Source organism: Acartia tonsa, chromosome 4 (assembly GCF_053477335.1).
Source record: "Acartia tonsa isolate MP-2025a chromosome 4, ASM5347733v1, whole genome shotgun sequence".
In the NCBI taxonomy this organism is placed as follows: Eukaryota; Metazoa; Arthropoda; class Copepoda; order Calanoida; family Acartiidae; genus Acartia; species Acartia tonsa.
This window is the reverse complement of record NC_137263.1, coordinates 10,299,566-10,317,549: the sequence shown is the minus strand read 5'-3', so window position 1 is coordinate 10,317,549 and position 17,984 is coordinate 10,299,566. Positions and strand designations below refer to the sequence as shown.

The 17,984-nt window shown below is 32.1% G+C and overlaps 1 protein-coding gene across 2 annotated transcripts in view; it reads right to left on the bottom strand.

Annotated features, from left to right (window-relative positions):
- LOC145316003 (diuretic hormone receptor-like) overlaps positions 1 to 17,984 on the bottom strand; it is a 115,868-nt gene that overhangs the window by 29,148 nt on the left and 68,736 nt on the right. For both annotated transcript variants that reach the window (XM_080156263.1, XM_080156264.1), the window contains 6 exons: positions 16,746 to 16,848; positions 16,338 to 16,416; positions 9,130 to 9,216; positions 6,797 to 6,849; positions 6,307 to 6,448; positions 2,235 to 2,327 (listed from right to left, as the gene is read on the bottom strand). In XM_080156263.1, the coding sequence (XP_080012389.1) occupies positions 2,235 to 2,327; positions 6,307 to 6,448; positions 6,797 to 6,849; positions 9,130 to 9,216; positions 16,338 to 16,416; positions 16,746 to 16,848 (557 nt within the window). The remainder of the gene's footprint in view (positions 1 to 2,234; positions 2,328 to 6,306; positions 6,449 to 6,796; positions 6,850 to 9,129; positions 9,217 to 16,337; positions 16,417 to 16,745; positions 16,849 to 17,984) is intronic.

Sequence of the window (17,984 nt, the reverse complement as noted above, 5' to 3'; positions counted from 1 at the left end):
AAATTGAAAAATTTATATTGATAGATAAAATAATTCAGATATATAAAGGTTGTAGGATACTTAGAATAATCTTCCCCTTGATTGGCAGTACTAAGGGATCTCAAGCAGAGAGAAAGGGAACATTGGGCTTTAGATATCACTAGTCTCCAAAGTTTTATAATAACGTTTCTTATTCGTTGGCTTAATATAAATTTTTGATTAGCTGGTAAATTTAATTGAGTGTTCAAACGTTTCAACCGCTATTTGTAATCCACACAAGGGGTAATTTTGTGTATCATCATTGGCCATTGTCTTATCCTTTAAGATCCCTTGATCTCAAGGGATATGAGAATGGAGATCACTTTATATACATCCCCAATGATAAATGTACCATATTTGGGCTAACGAATAAGATTACATGGTTGAACCAATGCAAATTTACATTCAAATGTTTATTCCCTCCCTACTTTATTTTTAGACTAGCGGCTACGACCCTAGAGGCCTCTAGGGGCACTTGAGGAGGAGAGAGTCAAATTTAATAACCCAATTTCTTATTTTAAATTTTAAAAGAAAAAAGTAAAAAAAAATTGTGTTTTTTTTGGGGGGAGATTTTTCATTTTTTGAGGGGGGGTTGAGGGTGTCCCACCCCCCCAAAAAATAGTTATAAACCTTCCCGGGACCTATGAGAAGCTACCCTGTTAAGGCGAACCCAATCGGTTCAGCGGTTAGCGAGATCCTTCGGTACAGACACACAGAAACACAGACACACAGATACACAGACACACAGACAAACAAACATCTTTCTACTTTAGTATAAGGATGACTCTGAGAAAATCAAGGTAAAGTATTGAAGATTACATGTTATAAAAAAAAGGAAAACAAATCAGTTGTCGGCTGTTGCAGTTGCAGTTTCAGGTTAACCGCGACCGCGGCTTATTCCAAAACAGGCGCAACTTATTACCATGCACAGTTAGAACAAAGGTCATTCAATCAAAGAGTTGGTTGTCTGATGGGTGTTACTTAATCTGATACCCCGGTTCTTTGGACAAAAAAGGAGAGATTTGGCTTTCCTTATTTTGGCTTGTTTGATCTAAAGTTAAGAGTTTCATAGACAGCAGCCTCGCTGGTATTAGGCAATTGCAGTTACAGGTGTAGTAAGTCGAATTATTTTTCTCGTATTCATTCGAATCCGGTGAATAGGAACCGGTTCTCATCCATACGAATAAACTATGTCTAGCATCGTATTATATCCAGCTTTCTACGAATATAAAAATGTACAATCATAAGAATAAAACCAGTTTTTTAGCCGGTGCCTTCGGCACCTCGGGGCTAAAAAAACTAGTTTTAATCTCATAATTGTACTTTCTATATCCGCGGAAAGCCGTTTATAATACGATGCGAGAAATAACTATTATCAAATTCTGCTGCATACAAACAGGTGCACTATTTTACTAATAAGCCGTCAAAATCCGACGTCTTTGTGTGCTACCAGGGATACTTGGATATTTAAAAGACAAAAATATGTTTTCTCTATCCAATTTCCATGTGTCAGATTTAAATTATTATGGAAGTAGTTGCCATAATGCTCTCTCTTTATTGCTAATTAGCAACTATAATTTCTAACAGCACGTTATTTTTTTAATCGTCTAATAATACATGCGACTGACCTCCCAAAAATAGATCAGGTACCGGGCCCTTGTATAAACACATAAATCCTGTGATATCCCTTTTCCGGAAGTGGCAGAACATTTATTTCTCAAACCATACAATTTTATCCTTTATACACAATGTACAGATTCAACTTTCTTTCAGATTATATACAAAAAACATATTTTAAGTCATATTTTTTTTTCTTGAGTTTGATCGTTTTACTTCCTCTATCCTTTCTGGCATATAAAACAAGGGTTTACTGCGTTGCTTAGTAATCAGGAATGAGTCAACAGACGATAAATTGATACACATCCCTTAAGAAGATAACCCTTAGTAAAATCGAAATAACGGTATTAAAGTTTATACACTATTAGTTTTAGAACCAACCAATCAAAATTTATTATAAGTACTCAAAGTTTTTTGGCCAACCTGATGAAGAATTTGGGTACCATGGTAATTTAAACATCAATGTCCCCTCCCTCCTGGCATATTATACAAAATATGAACATATTTAACATTAAAATTACGATCAAACACTATACTAAGTTCAAACTGACAATAATATTGACTTCTAACTTTTGTCTTTTTTGCATTTAAAAAGATACCTTCAATAGTAATGAGGTAAGTGATGCCAAGTAGAGGTATGATCACCAGCAGAGCTTTGGCTGCCTTCCAGTTCTGGTGGTCCGCTTGGCCACCTGAACACAAATATTAATCAAACATTTCCTATCATTAGATAAGTAACCTGTACGTAACCATCATTAGATTTAGTTTTATATCTTTCTCATTATTTTAATTCTAATCATGCTGATTTGAAACACAAGACACAAGGACGGTTGTTTTCAGTAGGTAGCGAAGCGAAGTCAAGCAAATAAGATCTAACATTTAAGAAAATTAGAAAATTAAATACAGTCTTTTACATATGTAATTAGGTCGCTGTTTTTTTTTGGAACAAACTGCTAATGCTATTTATGGAAAAAATGTCTTTGTTTATTAACTTGAAAAGCTAGTATGAAATATAAAGCAAAAGTTTGCCAAAAATGAATGATTTATCGTGGAGAAGGATTAGGCGAAGTTGCAAGATTTAGAGTTGGTAAGAACGGGTGAGCCTCTCTACAAAAACAAGGATGACAACATCCTCAAGTTGCGAAGAAAACTTAATTTTGGATGAACAAACAGACAAAGTTAGTTATAGAGCAGATGTTCAGAAATCACAAATATTTTAAAAATATGTTTTTCTTTTAAAGCATGATTAACAGACATACGGACCAATTAAATTACATACTGGGTGTGTATAGGTAAAGGGAATCAAACCCAAATTGTAAAGCGTTTATCTTAAAAAGTAGACGAGAAAAAATTACATCACTTACATTGGAACGGACGGACGGACAGACAAAGTAAAATATCGAGTAGCTTCGCTACTTAAAAACATATTACACTAGGGAATTATTTGAACAGTTTGTTTAAATTAATATTACAATGTATGTATGATATTCAACATATCGATCGTTGAGGGGAGAGGTTCCCTTTGATTTCAAGACATTATCTAGAGATTTAGAAATCCATTTGTGGTGGGATGCAATACTCTAATGTCCATTATATAACATATGAAGTCATAACTGTGCATGGTAATTATCTAGTTGCACCTTTTTTTTTAACGGACCAAGGCGTTCCCCTCTACTCTTACTCATATTGTCACGCGTTAGACATAGCAGCAGTAGGTAACATTTAACGTCTCCAGTATAATGGGAACCCGAGACTTCACCTACAGGAGTCACATTATCATTTAAGCTAATCCACGGACCACGGGTTACAGGTTTTAAAAATCTTGCTGTGAATCCATGCAACGAGACCGTACAAAACATAAAAATTTAAAATACTAAAAGGCAAACGTTAGAAGCAATAAATTATCTAGAATTATATTATACCTTACTTTTAAATGTCCAATAAATGTTTAAATAATTCGATTAATTAAAGCATTAGTTTTCTACAGTACATTGTAATCCTTGTCAAAACTTTTACTGGTATAATATCTTTAAAAGAAACTTAAGTCACAATGCCAATAGATTAACTTCATATTGATAAAATGATAGCCATGACCTTTTTTTGATATTATATATTGAACATTAGGGATATTTGTAAGTCGATTTTTTGTCAGCTATGAACATACCATATAGTTGACTTTATTGGCAAGACATATGTTTCGACATAATGCTCACATCCTGGTTTGACAGAGCATACCAGGAATACCCCGAAGGCAAAATATAATCCCAGATAACATTTCTTTTACAAGAAAAGGATTTGAAATAAGAAATTATGCCTTAAACAGTTTTTTTTACTATTGGTTGCGCCACTAGCACCTATAGACCTTTTAAAACGGGCAAGAAAAAAACCTATAACCATTATGGAAGGTATATGAGAGTTCTCTGAAAAGCATAAACTAATAACAACCATATAAACCCACAAACTAATTATATAACAAATTCAAATTATTTGGAAAGTTACAAAGTTTCAATATAAATTTATTGAATGGTTGAAATTATTAATTTGTTAGCATATAATTTCTACATATTAGATGAGTACACATAGTGAAATTCATGTTGAATTCTATTAAATGAAGTATGTGTAATTACCAAACTTCAAAGCTGTTCTAATATCTGGTGAAACAATAAATCTAATATTAAAGATTGACAATTAATATTTTAAATAGCTTCATTTGTAACTGACTTAAATTTTACTTTAAAACCCAAGCAGGCACTTTCATTAATCCAACCAAGCCGAACTAAACGAATTTTTTTTGGGGGGGTGGGTGGGGATGGGGTTATCAATTTCGAAATAGAATAAGGAAGATATGATATAATAAACCCATTTAGCCTAAATTATTTGTCTTTATTCATTGTTTCAATTGATAAAAAATTAAGTATCTCTCTACGTCTTTTATCTCTTTTTAAAAACAATTATCATTGAAAATTTTCCCTAACTTTAAATGAATTGTGTACATTTATATTACAATACAATTATTTAATATGATATAATTTGGTGGTTTTAGGTTTTGGCTTAAATTTTTCAACTGGCACCTAACCCCCTAGAGAGAGAAGCCTAAAAATAATTAAGCCTTCCAAGGATATAAGAGAAGCTTCACTTAAAAACATCCTGTTACGTCTATTAAAACTAACATATAAAACTTTTAGTTCTTTTTCTTGAGGCCTCTAGTGGCACTTTGAATGTTTTTTTTTTTTTTAAATATCTAATTACAGAAATAATTGGTTTATGTTTCGTTGGAGTCTCTTTTTCGGGAGTGGTAATTTTTTCAAGGGGCGATTTCTCCTGATAGGGTGGTGGTATCCTCCCCCAAAATAGTTATAAACCTTCCCGGGACTTATGAGAAGCTACCCTGTTCGGGAGAACCCGATCGGTTCAGCGGTAAGTGAGATCCTTCGGTACAAACACACAAACACACAGACATCCTGTTACTTTAGTATTAGGATAAATTCCCAATTTTGACAGCATTAAAGCTTTTCAGATTACTGAAAGCCATGATATTGGTTTTAGTTTTTTAGATGCTAAAGACCACCGGAAGCCCCTCCTTACTTGCCTTATTTTTTCTAGCAAAGTAGACAGATCCATAGTCATTATATGTTATGTTATATGTATTTTTATGTTAACCTAAGATTTTGGGTCAATATGCGATATGAGAAAAACCTCCGCGTTTGTTAAGCGAACAAAAATGTTTTTATTTGCCCCACTGTTCTTTGAATAAGTTGGCATCAAAGTTTGAAAATAAACTGATTCTTGTTTTGTAAAGTTTGTAAAGTAAGAGAAACAGATGGCAGGATGTTGGTTGGCCAGACATTTGCCAGCATGTTAGCCCGCCTCACTCAGGTAAGAAGGGGAATCATATTTAATCCTGCAACATATTTATCAAATGAAATAATTCTTATAGAAAATTTTGTTTTATTCTGTTTTTAAAGTATTAAAATTTTAACCATAAAACCTAAAATTTTCTTTTTAATCAGCAAATCTCAAATTTTGTTAAAGTTGTAGGTAAAATAAGTTAATTACAAGTGAAAAGTTTAAGATAACTAATGAAAATATAACCAATCTGTACTTGCAGATTTCAATTAAAAAAACAACAAGTTTAAACCAACCAAAGCAATTTAAAATGTTGGAAAATATTCTTTTAAACCCGAATGCGAATAGTACGTTTTAAATTTCTTAAAACTATTCTGACTGAAAATTAATCCTAATTTTGAGAACATTTTCATTTTCGCCAGTCATTTTTTTCCAATAATACTTAGAATAATCTGACTGAATTAGAGGGAAACCCATCTCTTGCATTTTTATGCACGTTTTAAGAGAAATATTGTTTAAAAACTTTAATAATATATCTATAGTCTTTAGAATTTACGAATTTGTTTTTATGAAAATGCCAATTCTAAAAGAATGTCAAATGGACTGGGTTTATTCATTGATCTTGGTAAGACCATTTTAATTTAGGCTAAACTCTTTAACGAATGAAAATGGATAAAAATTTATAAATGTACCTTAAAGATTCTTAAAATTAAAATCAATCTCTAATAAAAATCTGCAGAAACCTAAAAACTACAAAAACTTTTCATATAAACAGATTAAGGTAAGCTTTACAGAACATGTTATGCGTGTTATCAAATGGGTTACCTGTGGATCTGAGCTTGGTGATGACAACATAGAAAATTGAGAGAAGGAAGAAAGTGTTGGTGGCCAGCAGGATCAGCACCGGGGCTATGTAGATCCAGTCCAGGGTGGTGTTTCCTTCGTGCATAAACGGGCAACCATCAACCTAAATAATTCAAAATTAATTTCTGTTTCCTCAACCTAGTGATTTTAAAATAAATTGTTCAATTTCGACACTCATTTGCGTTTGGGTCAATAATATTTTCGACATTTAAAATTTCTGTTTCCAATACTGTTATTTAATGTATAGCTTTTCTCAGCTACTACTTTTCTTTCCTCTTTTAAAGGGAGGGAATGGAAAGTGTCATGTGTGACGTCAAAAAAATACGCCTAAACAGAGGGATGAAAGAAGAAGTGGGAAAGGAAATCCCTAAATAATGGATTTAGATGTATTTTATGACGTCACACATGACACTTTCCGAAGCTTCTTTTTTTAGGAAGATTTATTACTAACCTGTTGTTTTATTGTGAGAAATGCCCAAATTCCAACAATTATCAGTGGGATGCCTAAAACAAATAATTTAATAAACATAAATCACATAAACATATCTACTAAGTCAGTATCATACAGATTAAGGTATACCATATACATATTTTTATGTACTTTCAGCTAGTATTAATATCATTAATAACAACTTAACATTTGATATTTATTTTCCACAAACTTTCCTCTAAATTGTAAAAATTCTAAACTTAAATAACAAAATAGAAATATTGATGTTTTTTTTGTTGGTTTATGTTGAATCTGATATTTTTATACCATGGTTTGATATACAAAACTTTTAAACTGAGAAAATTGAATTGAATATATGTCAAGAATTGAAAAATAGTTCTTGACAGGGCTATGCAGCCACAGATATATAAAGCTACGTATTTTACTATAGCATCACAATCAGCTGAGCGTCTTTTTTTCATTCAGCCACCTATCAGTCGCTCAGCCTAATGAGCCACCTAAAAAGCTGCATTACCAGCCGCAAGGATTTCCAAGTAAAAAATAAGTTTTAGACTTTTTAGACGCTGTAGCCGAGCCGGACTCATTCATGTGGCTTAAGCAAAGCTGCGGTTCCAGCTGCAAAAAAAACAAGCGAATTCTAGAAATTTGGGAGTCTTGAAGGAAGTCTAGACCACTTTAAGCCGTAGTAACTCTCAACAACACCATGTCAAAGCCGCTACCAGCCGCAGTCTTCTCTAGCCACACTCCGCCGCAGCTCTGTCGGTGTGAATAAAGAAGCGACGGCAGACCCGCGGTTCTTGGTGCGAACCTAACAAACATTTGCTAATATATACACAAGTGAGTGCACAGGTTTTACAGAGGAGAAGAAGGGGTGTGTGGATACAAGGGTGAGACTTCCTACCGCTTTTAACCGCATTTAAGGTTGTTATGTAAATTTAAGATTCTTTCATTCGTAGTTTTAATTGACAAATCCCCCATGTAAAACGAAAATATATTTTCAAGTCCCCACAAGGATTGTGAAGTTCACCTAAATCTTACTTATCCTGACCTAACCTATATGAACATAATAAATACAAAAAGATAAAAATATGATGGGGTAATAAATAATGGAAACCCTACTAAGACAAAGAAAATTTGCTTTAAAGTGAATATTCTATATTCAATTTTCCTATTCCTAAAGTCCTGACAATTCACAACACAAAATATTTCCAGACTTTAAAATTTTATAATTTATATTTCCATTCCATTAGCAAATATATATATATAGATTTTTAGTTTCGCGCAGCTACTCTGTGTAAGATTTAACGTCCGTAACTTTAATATTTTTGTTAGGTTTCTACAAAGTGTTTATCTGATTATTACACATTGGAATTGGGAGAATGGTTAATCTTTATCAAGTTTTTCCTTTCAAGTTTTTCCTGGAATGGAAACCAAGGAAATCTCTTTTTAAATGATAATTTTCCTTCCTTTATAAAAAACATTTTTTACAAAATTAATTGCCAGTTTAATATTACACTTAAAGAACATGCCGCAAATATTTTGTTTGTTGTTGCTACGTTGCATTGCTTGAGTACCTACTTGTTCTCGTTCAATTTAGATAAGTCTCAAATTAAAAGGCGAGAAAGGGCGAAATTGAGAGATGGAGAAAAAAAGAGAGAAAACAAAAAAAAAGAATCGAGACACAGATAACAGACACGAGAAAGGGATTGGGCGTAGTCGGAGGGGATGGGGGGAGGGGGGGGGGGGAGGATGAAATTGATTAATAGAAAAAGTTGAGTGAGAGTTCTATAAATTAATAATTGATTTAGTAGAAAATTAATTTGTTAATTGATTGCAACGATTAATTAGAAATGAAACCTATGTAATCCTATATATCAAAATAGTTTGTTGTCTCGGTGTCTATCCATTATTATATATAAGGATTTAGGTGGTCCAAAAATGGCATTAAGTGAAATTACTAATTCCTTTTTGATAATCTTAAGCTGCGAAATATTGCGATAGGAGCCAAAAAATCAAAGTTAAGCTGGAGAGACATTTACAGCTGCAGTTTATAGTTTCGTCATAATCAAATCACCAATGAAAGACCAGTATGTATTGTAATTGACCAATAGTAAAATATATACTGACCTTTCATTGGTCATTTGTATTGTATGACGTCATTTCTTGAAAGGCACTATAAGCTGCAGTAGTTACTAAGTTAGCATTACGCACCAGCAAGAGCCGAAGTTATCTTATCATAACAAGGCAGATACCATGCACCCTTTAAAAATTATTTTCTGTTCAATTTATACTTTTTTTTGTATTTTTAAGAAATAAATAAAGTAAACACACACCCCATCCAATAAGAAGATAATGTCTGAGCTTCATGTTTGAGTTCTCCACAAGAAATGTTGCTATTACTTGAACAAATAGATACAGACCTAAAAAATAGAAAAATAATAATCTTTTTTTACTTTGAATTTATATTTTTTTCCCTAGTGTTTTTTTTACGGAATTAACTTATTTTGAAGCGGAATATTACCGGCTCTTAATCGATAAGACAATTATATGATGCATTATAATACAGAAATTGTTTACAGAAACCTGAAGCTTTACGTATCCTATTATATAAAGTAGTAAGGTTTTTCGTCTGTGGCTTAAGAAATCTATAACTACTCAACCGTCTGAGTTCTCCATTTTATAGAAGCTTCACTTGGGTCCATGGATGGTTTTAGGCCGTTTTATCTGTCTTCCTTCCCTACCCCTTTAAATATATACTCTCTAGAAGCTAGGGGCGTATCCGCTAGTAACATATAATCCTATCAATCAAATTTTTGAACCCGAAGTCAACCGTTTATGTAAAAATGTAACATTTTTCATAACAACAGTATGTCCTCACAAAGATGCATAAAATTATTGAAAAAATAATTAACTAATTAAAAGAAATTCAAAGCTAATTTCAAGCATATTTATTCAACTTAACAGAGAAGGGGGTTATCACCCCAAATTAAATATTAAGATGATACAAAAGTGGTTTTCCTGTCCTTGATATTAGTTTGAAACTTTATTAAATTGTGCACTTTCAACTTTGTAATAATGAATGTAATTTGCATTCTTGTTTTCCTTGCAAAATTATTATTTCCAGAGTTTCAAAAATTTATTTCTACCTTTTATTATGACCTCATCAAAATTATTTTAGTACTTTACATATTACTAGCGGTTATGCCCCTAAAGGTCAACCTAAAAAGGGGAATGTGGTTGAACAACCTCCTTCCATTTTTGTTATAAAAAGTTACAAAAGGATATTTTTCGGAGGGTGTTGGATTCTCCCTCTAGTTACTACTGGTTGTTTCATCCTTGTAAAAATTATACCATGTCCAATGCGCATATTAAATTTTCGATACAAGTTATTTGTGTATATTTGTATTTCTATATGAATTCCAGTCATGTGCTGCTCTTGTGCATCAATAAAATGTATCCAAATTTTAGGAAACAGGAAAAAATGTTTTGTGAGCGATATTGTTTTTTTTCTGAATCGGAAAACTGGTGCAGAATAAGTTTTGTCAAAGTTTCTGGTTTGTGTACCTTGACGTTTAGAAGCATGCATATCATCAAAAACAGCAAAAATATAAATATTTTTACATTATTAAGAAACCATTCTCTTAAAGGCATTTAGTTTACATTAAATTAACTTAGTTAAAGAAACTTTGTGAAATGATTATATTTTTTAATCTTATACTTTTAATTGTTATTATTGCTATTTTATAAAAGAAAGTCCCGGCATAATAAAGATGTTAAAAATAGTAGCTTAATCTTTTTTGCATTGGTATACAAACAGTCGCAAATAACTACTCTATAATAACTAAATTTTAGGCAATGACTTTGTCAAAGGGTTCGTAGGGCTATGTGGGAAAGGAAATTATTATAGACGTTTGAAACTTTTTTTTGTGAAGAATCCTCTTACGATTAAGCATAATTCCAATAACTTTTGTTTTGTTTTATCCTCAATGCTCTAGAAAGAATTGGATTTCTTTAGATAATTTTCTTGGTTAATATTTAAGATAGACGGCTGAATTTTTAGGTGAAGATTTATCTTACTTTTAAACTTTTTTTCTCCATAAATTACTTTTCAGTCTTACCCTAATTTAGCATAAATATAATTAGTGCAACACAACTTATGAATGTTTTCATCCATTTAAAGCTAATACGATGCCCTTTGAGACAATCAATTACAAAAATTAGTATTTTAAAACAATGTATAAAAAGAAATATCTCAATAGAAAGAATTGCTTATTTAGTTTATCTATTTATTAAGACATACACATGTACCTATAATATATATATTGTCTGCCCAAGAATGAATTATAAATGGTAGAACATTACCTACAATGTATTCTTCCAAAATATTAATATATCAGATTTAGAGTCTGATTCCCTTTGTCTAGAAAATTCAGGGGTCTCTAGGGTAAGACATTGAACGATGAAGAGGTGTACATAACAAATGTGATACACAAAATTACCCATTATGTTGTTGATTAAAATTATTCGTGGAAAAATAGCAGACTGAGTTAATAAACCATAGTTTAACATACATCCCATTGTTACCTACCTTATCTACCATAAATCAAATAATAAGGAATATATGCAATTTATTGTAGTTAAAAATCTTTGGGACAAATTAAAAAAATCTTCACGATTCAAAACTGGTTATAATCCATTTATTAAGTCTCAATGTATAAAATATACTTTTATAACTTCATAAGTTTAATTAAAAGACAATAGAAAATGATTTAGATATTCAGCCAGTGACGTGCGATAGGTTGGTGTTAAATAGCCGGGGTGTGTCAGCAACACCCCACCCCCCCTTAAAATTTAATTTTGGAATTGCTTCTTTCCCCTTTTTCACCCCTTAATGTTTTAAATATCAGTGCACGCACATTGTTTTCAGCTCTATATAAATACCTTTATTATGCAAGATAAAAATAATTCTGGCAATGTAGATGCATATAATTAAAGATTAGTCTAGAGATGAAGCCATGTTTTTATAGGCTAGTTAGGCAGTATAATAAATAATTAACCTTTGTATCGCAATAGTCTTATTAGTATAAAAAAAAACATTCTTTCTTTATTATAATGCTTATGTAGAAAGTAAAACGACTGTACGTCCGTTAGTTCCGAATACAAATTCGTTAACTAATTCCAATATTTTTTGTTTGTTAACTCATTACCATGTTCAATTATTACTTCTAGGCCAGGGAAATGGGAATGATATTCTGACAAACAACTCTAAAGGAAAATTTCCCCACAACCCCCTTCCCCTTTTCCTCCCTTTCTGTCCTATCCCTCTTCAGTTACATGACAAAAACAAAATATACCACCACATACTTTATAAGGTTTCGTGATTTTTTTTGTAGGGTTGTTGGTTAGAATAGCTACCCCTGCTTCTAGACGAAGGTCATACAATCAAAGAGTTGATTGTCTCTTGGGTGTTACATAATCTAATACCCCACAAATGTTTGGTTTCTTTATCTTTATTTTTGCATAGTTGCCATTCAGGAAGTAAGGACAATGAGGTTGTATGACCGATTCATTTAGTCAATATCTTTCCAAAAAACACTAGAGTTCATACAATCATAGGTATGTTGAGAGTAATATAGAAATAAACTTATCTTTTAGAGTCTTTTAACCGATAGTGGACAAAGTAATGCCACGTCTTACGGTCGTAGCGGTCATGCGCGTCATATTGGAAGTGTGACGCAAATCTCTGTTTTTGCTATTTGATTTACTATTTTTCTCTATAAGATAAAAGCGATGCTTGCAAGATTATTTAATTCGCTATAATATAAAAATATTTTTTTTTCTGGGATCTGAAATTAGTGTCACCCTTCCAACATGACGCATGACGAAAAGTGTTGAAGAGAATAAGGTATGGGGTAGAACCAGTTCCCATAATGCTATCGTTTCTAGTCCTTGAGCTAAACTCAATACTTTTAACCATGCCAAAATAAAGGGGGGGTTGGTGTAACTTGACTTTCTTGTATATAAAGAACGCTTATAATAAATGAAACATTTTTATGAATCTTACGTTAATATAATACCAGCAAAACGTTTGACAGGGTAATATTACAGTAAATACCAAATTATAAGATGATGATATTAACAAGAATTATCATGCCAAAAATATAAGGCAATTCGTGTGTTCAATAGTTTCTACAAATAAAACTGTAGAAATAGTAAAATAATAATAAGGCAAGCAATATCCTTATAACAAAGTAAAAGGTCTCTGTCTGTATGTGTGTACCTCGAAGAGCTAACGACTGAACTGATATGGTTCTCCTTTCCAGGGTAGCATCTTTAAGGTCCTAGGAGTTTTAAAACTATTTTAGGGAGAGTAACACCACCCTCCCAAGAGAAAAAAATGACCATCCCAAAAAATCTTTTTTATAACTTTTTCTTTTTAAAACATCAATTGAAAATAGGGGGTTGACTTCCCCCCTCCTATGGCCCCCTTTAATAAAATAAGACAAGCAATTTTGTTTAACAAAATAAATTTAAAATGCAATAACGTACAAATTTGTTTTAGCTTTTTAATAATTATTTTTTTTATGACTAAATCTTAACATTAAGAATTTGTGTCAGCTTCCAAAATATTTTATAAACAAGCAAAAATATATTGTCCAAAACAATTTTATATGTAAATATACATAATGCGAGAAGAAAAATAGGCGGTTTCCTTAAAAGTGTCTAGTCAAGAAAACCCTCCGTTAAGATCAGGTTAGATTGGCTATATTGGATACTGAGCAGTCCCGCAGGGTAGGGAAACTGCAGGTATAAGCCACACATATGGTTAAGGCCTCTTAGTAAAATTTAGGCTAAGGAAATACCTATCCACACATTTTTTTCAATTTATTTCAAATAAGGGGGAGGGGGGGGGGGGAGTCTAGTGCTCAATAGACACCAAAGAATCTTTAGGTGACTTTTTTTTACAACACTTAACTCTAATAAACAATTATTTTAAGTAAATTTCTTAAATGTATGTTTTTTTTAGAAGAAAATAAATTTGATTTTTTTGCGGGTAAAATTAGACTTAATGAAACCCCTGACGGCAGCATTATCATCATTCATTTTTAGGTTGTACTTTTATCAGGGAGTTAAAGGAACAGTGATTGGTAAATCAATCTACATCCCTATCTTCCCGCCAATATTTATCAGCCCCTAAAGGCAGAATTTCATTTATAATTGTTAGGGAAATATTGATTTATTGTCCATTTCCGTATACCGCTATCCGTGACTGGTTCTCATATCCAGCTTCATACTTAATAAAACCAAAAATTTCATCTTCTTTCCTTTTGAACATTTGTTGGCCAAGTTATGGTGAAAAAGAACATTCTCCTTTTTTTTGTGATTTCTTCATCTTTTTACATGCAAAACTCTTTAATGTTTTATATTGCAAAAAGTTAATCTAAAAATCTTCCACATGTATAATAGCGAAGTTTTCTACGCCAAGTGTAAGTCCGTCTTTTTAAAATATTTTTAATACAACTTTTATAAAATATATGAACTTGTAACAATTGCCTTTCCGTCCTTAAAAAGTGCTACAACTAATATCAATGACTTAATCAAGCTTGAAAGCAAGTGCATTTCCCGCACCTTTGATTCAAATCTGGACCAATTCCCCAACCCCGCCCCAAATTCTTTGATTTGTAAAATTGTTTAATGGATATTGTGGTCCTAGTTATACCTTGAGGAAATGAAGAAATTAGATTTAGCCCGAGTTTGACAGTTTGAAGAGAGGTGTGTGTGTGGAAACTATTTAATGAATTAAGTGTTTTTCACTCAATATTTAATAACTCTCACCTTGACGTGACGGATTAGTTTCAGCAAATTCTCAGATTTAGATGTTTAGCTTTTCTATATTTTATAGTTTGCCAGTTATTCTACAACACCTTTCGTACGCATTGTTAATTGATAACTATGATTAAAGTTTAGGTATGTTTGTGTGCCCTATTTATTTTAAATTCTGTATGGAGATTGCTTGAAGGATAACGGGAAGGATAAAAAGAGTAAGATGGACCATTCTATTATTATCAATATCAACCATCTGACATGGCAGTGGCAGGTTACAGGGAGGATTTGATATTTATTAACCTGATTTGCCATGCATGGTGTAAGTCGGATTAGACAACAAGTGGATATATTCCTTATTCAAAAGACATGCGCGTAAAAAAAATTTTATAGATAAGAATTTCTTTCCTTTAAGTACTTTTAGAGAAATAGAGAACATGAAAATATTTATTTTTAAGAGTATTTACTAACCTAAATTTGCAAATATTTTATCACATTAAAACAGGGATTAGGAAAATAAATGATAATGGAGCTTTCTAGTAAAACTTTAGTCATAAAGAAGGGTTGTTAATTCATTAGAATGGCCCCTCCCTCAATTAAAAACTTTCTTAGTAATGAAGCTGCTCTTTAATTCCAAATGTACGTCCGCCTGTATTCAAGAGCTTCGCTACTTATGGATGTTGTCATCCATAATTTGTCTTAAAATCTTTTCTAAAATATAAAAGACCATACTTTAAAAGGACAAATTACAAACTTTCCCGATTTTGTATTACTTTAGAGGAACATGATTCCAGTTACGTCATATTTTTCTTTCCCGAAAAAGGGAAGGGGGAAAGAAAAAAAAGGGAAGGGGGGAAGAAAAAAGAGATGGGAAAAAAGGGGGTTTTCCCCATCTCTTTTGAAGAGATTTTCTCCCCCCCCCCTTCCCTTTTTTGGGAAAGAAAAATATGATGTAACTGGAATAATGTTCCTCAAAAGTAATACAAAATCGGGAAAGTTTGTAATGTGTCCTTTAAAAGTGCAACAAATTTAAATTCATTCTAAACTTAATTATAAATCTAAATACATCAAATTTTAACATTTTTCGCCTTATTTCAGTTGAAACTTAAACAATGTATTGCAAGTGAGGGACGAAGCCCATTTTGTTCCGAATTTGTATCACTTTTGAAAAGTGCGACTCCAGTTACGTCATATTTTTCTTTCCCGAAAAAGGGAAGGGGGGAAGAAAATCTCTTCAAAAGAGATGGGGAAAACCCCCTTTTCTCTCATCTCTTTTTTCTTCCCCCCTTCCCTTTTTTCCCCCTTCCCTTTTTCGGGAAAGAAAAATTTGACGTAACTGGAGTCGCACTTTTCAAAAGTGATACAAATTCGGAACAAAATGGGCTTCGTCCAAGTGAGGGAACAATTACAACAAATTCCATATTGATATTGTGCCAAATCTTTTAAAATTCCGTAGGCTTACATAGATGCAAAGAAATTAAGCCTAATTATAGAATAGCTGTGCTAAGAATAAATATAAAAATCTGACGACAGGTAAATTCAGGGTCCTATTTTGTACAATACATAATTTGTTTTTATCCCTCTAAAAATAAAAAATAAATGAGATTTTAATGGCATACGTTAGTTCAGCTTTTAGAAGCAATATTTTGTTGGTTATTTATACTTGCGTAAATCGTACATTTTCTGATTACTTGGTACCAGTCACTAAAATTCTTACCTTCCACGAACATCCAGAAGAAAGTAGCCATGTGAAAATATTTAGTAATCACAAAGAAACTACACGTTACTATTTCAGCCTGAAATATAATTTTAACAGTAAACAAAGGAAGTAACGATCCATCATTTTTATTTTACTTTACGTTGAAAGTTTTCAATAACACGATACATGATTTTTTAGTTTAGTTTAAACACGGTTCCTAGCTTTCGGTTTCGGGACAATGCTGGCCCAACTAGATGATTTCAGGTAAGGATTTCACAAGTTCCAAAAGTTTTATAATAACGTTTTCTTGGTCGTCGGCTTAATAACTTTAGTTTATTACGTGTCCAATTATAATTGTAATCTTCAAAAAGGGTTATTTTGTGTATTATCATCGGAAATGTTTATCAATTTAATAGGAAAGCTTACCCCTGATTCCGAAGCACTGTAGGTGGCCAGCCAGAAGCTGTTTGCCAGGATGTAGGTCAGGAACAGGTTGGCATGGATCTTATTCCGCAGACAACGCATCTCTCTAAAAATAACAATACAAAAGTGCATATACAGCATTGCACCCCATCACCTCATTTGAATTAAATTGAATTAGGGGGGGGGGTCCCATACATAACCCCTACAGGGGACCATAACCCTGCGAGGTCCATACCAGCAATGACATTTACGTTATCAAAACCACTACCGCTAAGTTTCAATTTATTTCAAAATAGATTGATACTTTGAAGAAAATAAAATTATTTTCGAATGCGGTAATTGCTTATAATGTAAAAATTCAGTTCCAAAATTTCGTTTAAACAGTACATAGCATTTCTAATCTTATTTCACTGGATATTTGACATGCCTAGCTATTGTAACAATCAATTCTACAAAAACTCACGAAACCTTTGGAAGTTAGCTGGGGGTATATCTTGTTTTTTTCATATTTCTGAAGATGGGTGGGTAAGAAGGGGATGAAAAGTGGAAGATTTTACTTTTTAAATAAAAGATAAAACATCAAAACTTTCTAACATCATCATAACAATTTTTTTTGTTAAAATGAGTGAAGCCCCTCAAAATTATGTAAAAAGTAAAATTAGGTAAAACTAAAATTATCAAAGCGAAATTAAATGAGGTAAAAACTGAGGATTATAAAGTAAACGTGTGTGAGCGTTTAACGGAAATTAAAAGGTTTTATCTTTAACCACGTTTACCATAAATACAGTTGGGATATTAAAATGATAACTAGAATACTAGAGAGGATATTCTACAATTTTTAAAGAAGCGCAGTTGACTAAGATTAGGTATGCACGTTAGTTCCTGAAACTGTCTTAGATGTCCCCAAGCACTAAACTGACAAATTTTTAAAAATTATATGTATAGAAATCGCATTTTTGTAATTTTAAAAATTTATATTACAAATGTTATTATGTGTAGGTATGTGCAAAGGTCAAGGAAGGTTAAGTCACTTCTTTCTACTAATTAGCATATTATTGTCCCTACTGAAATATACAATAATTCCATTTTAACTTTTCACATTTTTTCGCCAAATTTACAGACAGCGGTGCGAAAAAGTTTCAACTAGTCAAACTTTTGTTTTAATTTTTAATATGTTCTTCCCCTTTACAGTTATGTTTGTACAATATTTACATTTTAGAAGCTGGACTAAAAAGAATAATT